This window comes from Salmo salar, chromosome 07 (assembly GCF_965601325.2).
Source record: "Salmo salar chromosome 07, fSalSal1, whole genome shotgun sequence".
In the NCBI taxonomy this organism is placed as follows: Eukaryota; Metazoa; Chordata; class Actinopteri; order Salmoniformes; family Salmonidae; genus Salmo; species Salmo salar.
In genome coordinates, this window is record NC_138297.1 from 63,781,539 (window position 1) to 63,791,071 (window position 9,533).

A 9,533-nucleotide genomic window follows, 5' to 3' on the forward strand; every position below is an offset into this window, starting at 1 on the left:
TTTGATTTAAGTGTTCTGGAAGATGATATTCATTTGAATATAATGTTTCATTCAAAGCAACTGCTTTACAGTTCTGAGTTCCAACATTGAATAGAATGTGAGGCAGAGTTTCCACAAATACTGAAAGTTGTTTTTCTCAGTTAAAAACAATAATGATAACATGCTATATAATTATAATATATCAAAACGGTTTATCTGTTTTTGTATCTATTTTGTTATCTATTTAATTTTGAAAGTGTTTTAACAAAGTCTTTTTAACATATTGTATCCAGGTTTTGAGAGCAATGTCAATGAGAACTGAAACACTACATTTCCCACAATACCACAGGTGGGGGCTCACGTGACGATTAGCAGGTAGGGCGGGATTAAATTGTTTGCGGTGCAGTTGGACAGTTAAGGGTGGGCGGGTAGAGAGAGACGGAAAAACATAGTGAGGGCGGGAAGGCAACAGGTGGATGGAGAAAGAGAAAGTCATCCACTAACAAAGACAATCTGGAGGAGAAAGATGGCAGCTCTTTTGACAGTGTAAAGGAGACTCAATCTGTTTCTTATTCTGTGTGGAAGAGTAGTGCTTACTATTGGCTGTTCAGTGCACTCTGTTGCCGTTGGAAATGAACTGGGGCAACACCTGAGAAGGAGGCTGGTCGGGAGCAGAAAGGGAATGATTTGAGCCGCTGTTATCCTCACCTGGTGGATGTAAGGGAGGGAGAGGGAGAGAGGCCTGATTGGAGGGAACATTCTGGGCTTGACTGAAAGACCTGTGCTCAATTCTTAACAGGTACAAGTCAACAAGAGACCCTATGTCATCAGTGATTATAACCTAGCCACAACCATAGCATTGTAAGGCAGACATCAGGCACTTGCTTATAACACAGTTGTAACATAGTCCTAGCATTGTGACGTGTGTTGGTGTGGCTCCCAGGCCCAGACAGCCCGCTCCTCTTCACGATGCAGCAGCCAACTGGAGGAGTGGAGCAGCAGGACGAATCCTTTGATTTCCTGTTCAAGATCATCCTGATTGGAGATTCCAACGTGGGCAAGACCTGCGTGGTCCAGAGCTTCAAGTCAGGACAGTTCTCAGAGAGGCAACAGAACACCATAGGCGTGGACTTCACCGTGCGGACAGTGGACATCGAGGGCAAGAAAATTAAGGTAAGGAAGTCAGCCTCAAACCTTTAGAAGAAATGGTGCTTTATAGAACTAAAAAGGGTTCAATGAAAGTCAGCCTAACCCTAAACCTAACCCTACAGTCACTGTCACTCCAGCAAGCTGTTGCATAGCAACAGAGCTGCAGTTGGTAGTTTGTTGATAGTTTGAACATCTACAACACATCTTCTGTTGTTGACTATACACATAACTTATAACTGAAATGTCAAAGTGTTGCCTCCTGATCAGATTAGTTGCTGTCTGAATACTTCAGTTTCCAGGCCATTAGAGTGGTTGGTGTAAAATACAGCTGTTGTCTTGTGATACTGCCAAGAAGGCTTTGCAGGCCTTAATTAAGTTGACACTTAATACAAGTTGGACCAGCATTTCATGAGGGACTCGCCTTTCTGGTTCTCCTACAACACATCAGTCATTCCTCTTTCTCTTCCCTGACCAAAAACGTCAGTACCTATTGAGGTCAAACTACTGTATGCTTGAATAGGAAACTCTATGAGGGGCTAGCTACACTCTTATCATTGTTTTTACTATCTAGAACCTTAAAGGCTTTTTGGTTGCAGGTAGAATGCTTTTGTGTTCCATGTAGAACCATTTCTACAGATGGTTCTACCTGAAGCCCAAAACGGTTCTAACTGGAATCAAAAAGGGTTCTCCTATGGGTCAGCAGAAGAACTCTTTTGGAACCGTTTTTTCTAAGAGTGAAGGTTTAAATACTTTCGAGATACTTTAGGTTTAAATGATTTTGTAGCTGGAGGGCACCTCCCTCCCTCCTCTACCTACACCTGCTAACTGTATTGTTCCCCAAACCTGCCAGACAAGGTGATAGGAAGGTATTTATGGTGCGCTCTCTTCCTCTTACCAACCATAGAGAAACACTCTTAGAAAAAAGGGTTACAAAAGGATTATTCCACTGTCCCCGTAGGAGAACCTTTTTTGGTTCCATGTAGAAGCCTCTGTGGAAAGAACCAAAAAGGGTTCTATGGGGACAGCCAAATAGCCATTTTGGGTTGTAGATAGCACCTTTTTGTTTAAGAGTGGTATCTGTACATTATTACTAGAGGGGCCTACTGTGTGTCATATACCTCCTTCATTCTAGAATGGCTTCTATTTCATTCTGTGTTACTGACCGTATCCTCAACCAACTGACCTTTGACACAGGAAGGAAGGAAGAGCAGGCAAGTGGATGGCTTCAGAATGTATCTCAGTCTGGGGCTCTGTCCCAGAGCGCACCCTATTCCTAATCTAGTGCACTACTTTTGACCAGGGCCCATGTCTCTGGTCGAAAGTAGTGCACTATATAGGGAATAGGGTGCCATTTGGTTTATGGCCACTCTGTGTGAATAGGGCCTTGTTGCCTCAACTGACCGCACATCAGAACGTATGCAAATCATGCATGATGACAACACTAGACCATTGTTGCTATCCCTGTACCACACACAACTCCACGTGACGACTGTAACCACACAACGAGACAGATCAATGCAAACAGCATTTATTGAGACTGCTTGTACTATTTACTGACAGGAACATGGATATTATTCTGCTGTAAAGAGTTCTATTTACTGACAGGAACATGGATATTATTCTGCTGTAAAGAGTTCTATTTACTGACAGGAACATGGATATTATTCTGCTGTAAAGAGTTCTATTTACTGACAGGAACATGGATATTATTCTGCTGTAAAGAGTTCTATTTACTGACAGGAACATGGATATTATTCTGCTGTAAAGAGTTCTATTTACTGACAGGAACATGGATATTATTCTGCTGTAAAGAGTTCTATTTACTGACAGGAACATGGATATTATTCCGCTGTAAAGAGTTCTATTTACTGACAGGAATATGGATATTATTCTGCTGTAAAGAGTTCTATTTACTGACAGGAACATGGATATTATTCCGCTGTAAAGAGTTCTATTTACTGACAGGAACATGGATATTATTCTGCTGTAAAGAGTTCTATTTACTGACAGGAACATGGATATTATTCTGCTGTAAAGAGTTCTATTTACTGACAGGAACATGGATATTATTCCGCTGTAAAGAGTTCTATTTACTCACAGGAACATGGATATTATTCTGCTGTAAAGAGTTCTATTTACTGACAGGAACATGGATATTATTCCGCTGTAAAGAGTTCTATTTACTGACAGGAACATGGATATTATTCCGCTGTAAAGAGTTCTATTTACTGACAGGAACATGGATATTATTCCGCTGTAAAGAGTTCTATTTACTGACAGGAACATGGATATTATTCCGCTGTAAAGAGTTCTATTTACTGACAGGAACATGGATATTATTCTGCTGTAAAGAGTTCTATTTACTCACAGGAACATGGATATTATTCTGCTGTAAAGAGTTCTATTTACTGACAGGAACATGGATATTATTCCGCTGTAAAGAGTTCTATTTACTGACAGGAACATGGATATTATTTCGCTGTAAAGAGTTCTATTTACTCACAGGAACATGGATATTATTCTGAAGTAAAGAGTTCTATTTACTGACAGGAACATGGATATTATTCTGCTGTAAAGAGTTCTATTTACTGACAGGAACATGGATATTATTCTGCTGTAAAGAGTTCTATTTACTGACAGGAACATGGATATTATTCTGCTGTAAAGAGTTCTATTTACTGACAGGAACATGGATATTATTCTGCTGTAAAGAGTTCTATTTACTGACAGGAACATGGATATTATTCTGCTGTAAAGAGTTCTATTTACTGACAGGAACATGGATATTATTCCGCTGTAAAGAGTTCTATTTACTCACAGGAACATGGATATTATTCTGCTGTAAAGAGTTCTATTTACTGACAGGAACATGGATATTATTCTGCTGTAAAGAGTTCTATTTACTGACAGGAACATGGATATTATTCCGCTGTAAAGAGTTCTATTTACTCACAGGAACATGGATATTATTCTGCTGTAAAGAGTTCTATTTACTGACAGGAACATGGATATTATTCCGCTGTAAAGAGTTCTATTTACTGACAGGAACATGGATATTATTCCGCTGTAAAGAGTTCTATTTACTGACAGGAACATGGATATTATTCCGCTGTAAAGAGTTCTATTTACTGACAGGAACATGGATATTATTCCGCTGTAAAGAGTTCTATTTACTGACAGGAACATGGATATTATTCTGCTGTAAAGAGTTCTATTTACTCACAGGAACATGGATATTATTCTGCTGTAAAGAGTTCTATTTACTGACAGGAACATGGATATTATTCCGCTGTAAAGAGTTCTATTTACTGACAGGAACATGGATATTATTTCGCTGTAAAGAGTTCTATTTACTCACAGGAACATGGATATTATTCTGAAGTAAAGAGTTCTATTTACTGACAGGAACATGGATATTATTCTGCTGTAAAGAGTTCTATTTACTGACAGGAACATGGATATTATTCTGCTGTAAAGAGTTCTATTTACTGACAGGAACATGGATATTATTCTGCTGTAAAGAGTTCTATTTACTGACAGGAACATGGATATTATTCTGCTGTAAAGAGTTCTATTTACTGACAGGAACATGGATATTATTCTGCTGTAAAGAGTTCTATTTACTGACAGGAACATGGATATTATTCTGCTGTAAAGAGTTCTATTTACTCACAGGAACATGGATATTATTCTGCTGTAAAGAGTTCTATTTACTGACAGGAACATGGATATTATTCCGCTGTAAAGAGTTCTAATTAGTTTCTTTAGTCACTTTGCATGAAAACGGCAGTTCTCTTGCTCCAGGCAGTTCTCTTGCTCCAGGCAGTGCTCTTGCTCCAGGCAGTGCTCTTGCTCCAGGCAGTGCTCTTGCTCCAGGCAGAAATGGAGTTGCAGGGTGTTTTGCTTCCCGCCCTATAGAGGTGTGTCATTGTTAAACACAGGAACCAGTGGAAATCCCCTGTGCATCACTGCACACATCCTGTATATAAGCTATCCCTCCCAAAGCCAGAGACATGTTTAGTACATTACAACTACAGCACATATGAATCAAGACATAGATAATCCCTACAGTAGCTTTTGGAAGCATATAAAATATGTTTTATCCAACAAGTTCTCCTGTGCTTGTGTACATGTTGTGTGGCTGATTAGGAGAAAGAGAGATGAACGGAGTTAACAGGGGTTTTAGAGGAAGACAAAGATAAAGTCTGTGAGGAGAGTGATAAAGAAACCAATGCAGGTTAAGACCAGGTGAGCATGGGAGATTAGGAACTCTGGTGCCAGGTGTGTCAGGTTGCTATGGCAGTTGTTGCTATGCTAACATGAAGAGAGGAGCAGGTCAGGCAGAGGCTGAAGGAGATGCCTCAGACGTACAGTGGCATATTGCAGCCTTTTTTTAACATTTACAGTACATCATCATTTTGTTAAGGTGCCATTTCAGTAGTGCTGCCTTCACACAGAGTATTGTTCCCTCCAGGAGTATTTTAGACTGTGAGATCATTGTTTTGTATTGTTCCCTCCAGGAGTATATTAGACTATGAGATCATTGTTTTGTATTGTTCCCTCCAGGAGTATTTTAGACTGTGAGATCATTGTTTTGTATTGTTCCCTCCAGGAGTATATTAGACTGTGAGATCATTGTTTTGTATTGTTCCCTCCAGGAGTATATTAGACTGTGAGATCATTGTTTTGTATTGTTCCCTCCAGGAGTATTTTAGACTGTGAGATCATTGTTTTGTATTGTTCCCTCCAGGAGTATTTTAGACTGTGAGATCATTGTTTTGTATTGTTCCCTCCAGGAGTATATTAGACTGTGAGATCATTGTTTTGTATTGTTCCCTCCAGGAGTATTTTAGACTGTGAGATCATTGTTTTGTATTGTTCCCTCCAGGAGTATATTAGACTGTGAGATCATTGTTTTGTATTGTTCCCTCCAGGAGTATTTTAGACTGTGAGATCATTGTTTTGTATTGTTCCCTCCAGGAGTATATTAGACTGTGAGATCATTGTTTTGTATTGTTCCCTCCAGGAGTATATTAGACTGTGAGATCATTGTTTTGTATTGTTCCCTCCAGGAGTATATTAGACTGTGAGATCATTGTGTTTGTGTGTGCGATATTTATCTAATTCTGTGTGTGTCTGTGTAAAACAGATGCAGGTATGGGACACGGCTGGACAGGAGCGTTTCCGGACCATCACCCAGAGTTACTACCGCAGCGCCCACGGCGCCATGATCGCCTATGACATCACACGCCACGGAACCTTTGACTCCGTGTCCAATTGGATCAGGGAGGTGGAGCTGTACGGCGCGGCCAATGTAGTGCTCTGTCTCATTGGTGAGTGGGAGCAAAAATATTTGCTAACGCTATGTGGATGGGCCATTGTTTTTAATTGAACTGTTTGTTCTATCATTTGTATTTCTATAATTGTGATGTAAAGATTTGAAATAAAAAGGTTTCCGGGCCTCTCTCAGAAAAGAGCTTCAAACCTTTAAAATACTTTAACCCCTGACCCCTTCCTGTTCAAATAAAGGTTTTTGACAAATCAGTTCTAAAAACAAAACTTTAAACACCTATTTCTCTCCCTCCCAGGCAACAAGTCACATTTCCAACAATGTCCTTCCTCTCCCTCCCAGGTAACAAGTCTGACCTGGAGTCTGAGCGTCAGGTGTTGTTCCAGGAGGCATGCTGTATGGCTGAGGAGAGAGGCATCCTGGCAGCGTTAGAGACCTCAGCTAAGGAGGCCCAGAATGTGGACGATGCCTTCATGATGATGGCCCGCGAGCTGCTGGCACGCAACGGCATGGCCGTCCGGCAACAGGCCCCTAGCAACAATGACTCGCCCCGCGTCCTGCTCCGAGCCAACTCACGACCAATCAACGGGCCAGCGGTGATCACAGACAAGAAGACGTGTTGCTGACATAGAGAGGAGGAAGGACAACAGAGGGAGTTTAAGAATGGATACCTGGGGGGACATGTGTGTGCCACTGTGTTGCCTGGAGGAGGACAGAATAAGGCAGGGATCATCAACTAGATTCAGCCGCGGGACGATTTTTTTCTGGAACGGATGGTCGGAGGGCCGGAACACAATTACAATTCATATGTAAACCACAAATTGACCGCCAGAAGCCCAAACAGATATAGTTTGACTAAAACATAATCTTTTCAAACCTTGCTCACATTTGTATACGATCACGTATCTCTCTATTATGCGTGGGAATACTTGGGAACAGATTTCTTCAATTAAAATCACTTGGAGCTGATTTCCTGGTGTTTCTACAATCTTTAATGTCCAACAATGAAAATTACACAAAGAAATATATATATATAATATATCTTCTTCTTTTTTTTAACTTGGGGGGCCAAATAAACCCACCGGCGTGCCGCCAGCTGGGGAACCCTGGAATAGGGGAAGCTGAGACTGTTACCCAGTACACACACACCTTTTTTGTGGGTGCCTTTAGGTACTATTGACCTATCACCTATGCAGTGGTGTAACGCAGTTTCTCAAACCCCCGACCCCCCCCCCCCACAAGGTACGAGCAATTTAATAAAAAAATGCTCTGTAGCGTTTTATAGCTGATCTCAGGCTCTTTTCCATATTCTGCTGAGAGAACACGTTGCTGTTTTAGTTCTCAGGGATTCTTTAAAGACGCGACAATCTCAACTTTTTCCCACGATTGTTTCACTCTAACATTAGATTATTCAAATATGTAATACAAATCTCCAAACTTCTTTTTGATTAGTTTTCTAGATGTAGGACATAAAACAACATTTATAAAACAAACATCACCCCTACGTCTAACATAGCAAATATTACAATTCTTTAAGCATCTGTTGCAGAACAATTCAAATATTTTGTCTGAATATTGACAACAACAACAAAATCTTAAGGGGTAGTTGGCAACAGATACTGATACTGCCTCTGAAAATACGAGTTCAATAAAAAAAAAAGTAAAATATGGAAAATGATTAATTTCAGCACTCGGAGTTGGCGTTAGACAAAAACCTGACAGAGTTGATGCTTAACAGAGTGGACAAAAAATGATGCTTAACAGAGTGGACAGAAATTGATGCTTAACAGAGTGGACAGAAAATGATGCTTAACAGAGTGGACAGAAATGGATGCTTAACAGAGTGGGCAGAAATTGATGCTTAACAGAGTGGACAGAAATTGATGCTTAATTCAAGTGGTATACACAGTAGCAATTATGTTTTACTCAGTTGCTTTATGACTCTAAATCCTCATTTAAAGAATATTTCTCTCACAACTGAGATTTGGTGAACTACGTCAGATTATTCTAAAATCTGAAATGAATCAGGAATGAGGAGGGTCAGCTATGCCATAAGGACCCCTTGTCCATCTCCTCGTTAGATTACGATAGAATATGAATTTTGGTTCAAATATGTTACATTTAAGTCACAGAGGGCTATTGCATAAAACTACATAAGATCATGTTTCAGTTAATATCCATTATTGGGGAGTTAATTTTGGGGAGTTTGAAATTGGGATCCTTTGCTCAGGACAGGGCATTTCCAGGCATAGAGCCGACATGGAAATGAATAATATTGAAAGTATTTAGAAGATTTGAAAAAAACCTATTATTGTGGGGGTGCGTGCTATGCCAGGGGATCTATGACACTGTGACCTTGTGAGTGTCCCGGGGGGGAGTGGACTGGAGCAGTGGATGAAACACTACATTACTGCTCCACCTGCTGCTATCCATGTTGTTGCTGAAAGCCTACAGTGCCTGAACGGTGCCTGAACAGGACCTGAACAGGACCTGCACATTGCCTGTAGTGTGACTCCCAGCAGCTTCCTCACACAGAGCAAGCTATGGTATTGGATTAGAACAAACGTGCACATCAGTGACGTACTACTGACGTCTCCAGAGACATTTTCATTTGTGATGATTTATGTACAATGATGCCTAATATGTGACCGTCATTGGTCAGTGGTCATACGTTATACTATTGTTATAGACATTCAATTAGATTTTCATTTGAGGCCATGTGGCAGAAAGTGATAAGGGAAGCTAGTGGGTCTGGGAAGGTGTGATGTATTTTGTATCTTTTGTATTGTTTCTCAAAGATCAAATAAAATCAACAACAAAAGAATACATAGATTGTAAAAGATGATTTGCAGTAATTCGTTGAGGAAAAAGGTTGAGGTTCAGTTTGAACTAAGTGCTGCACTACGGGCTTTTCAAGTCGGGCCTTTGGAAAAGTACGATACCTGTGTGTCAGTAAGGAGAATAAGGACATGCGTACACTTTGGTAAGACACTGAAAACCGGTGTAACTCTCTGGATACCACTAGAGGGAGTAGTAGGTCTACATTCACTTATCCACTTCGGAGCATCAGAAGAAGAGAGAACGAAGCAGCTCCATCATTATGAGTCAAGTGAAG

General features: G+C 40.5%; 1 protein-coding gene across 1 annotated transcript; it reads left to right on the forward strand.

Moving 5' to 3' along the window:
• The first annotated feature begins 395 nt into the window (after nucleotides 1–395).
• On the forward strand, nucleotides 396–9,244 carry LOC106592662 (ras-related protein Rab-19). The gene is made up of 4 exons (XM_045722483.2): nucleotides 396–778; nucleotides 923–1,152; nucleotides 6,278–6,461; nucleotides 6,761–9,244. The coding sequence occupies exons 2-4, from the start codon at nucleotides 949–951 to the stop codon at nucleotides 7,042–7,044; spliced, it is 672 nt and encodes a 223-aa protein (XP_045578439.1). The 5' UTR covers nucleotides 396–778; nucleotides 923–948; the 3' UTR covers nucleotides 7,045–9,244.
• Nucleotides 9,245–9,533: the final 289 nt, after the last annotated feature.

Excerpts from the sequence above, each read along its gene's own strand:
- LOC106592662 (XM_045722483.2), top strand. The coding sequence starts at position 949 with ATGCAGCAGCCAACTGGAGGAGTGGAGCAGCAGGACGAATCCTTTGAT. Across the intron at positions 1,153-6,277 it reads TCGAGGGCAAGAAAATTAAG|ATGCAGGTATGGGACACGGC; the intron begins GTAAGGAAGTCA and ends TGTGTAAAACAG. Across the intron at positions 6,462-6,760 it reads TGTAGTGCTCTGTCTCATTG|GTAACAAGTCTGACCTGGAG; the intron begins GTGAGTGGGAGC and ends TCTCCCTCCCAG.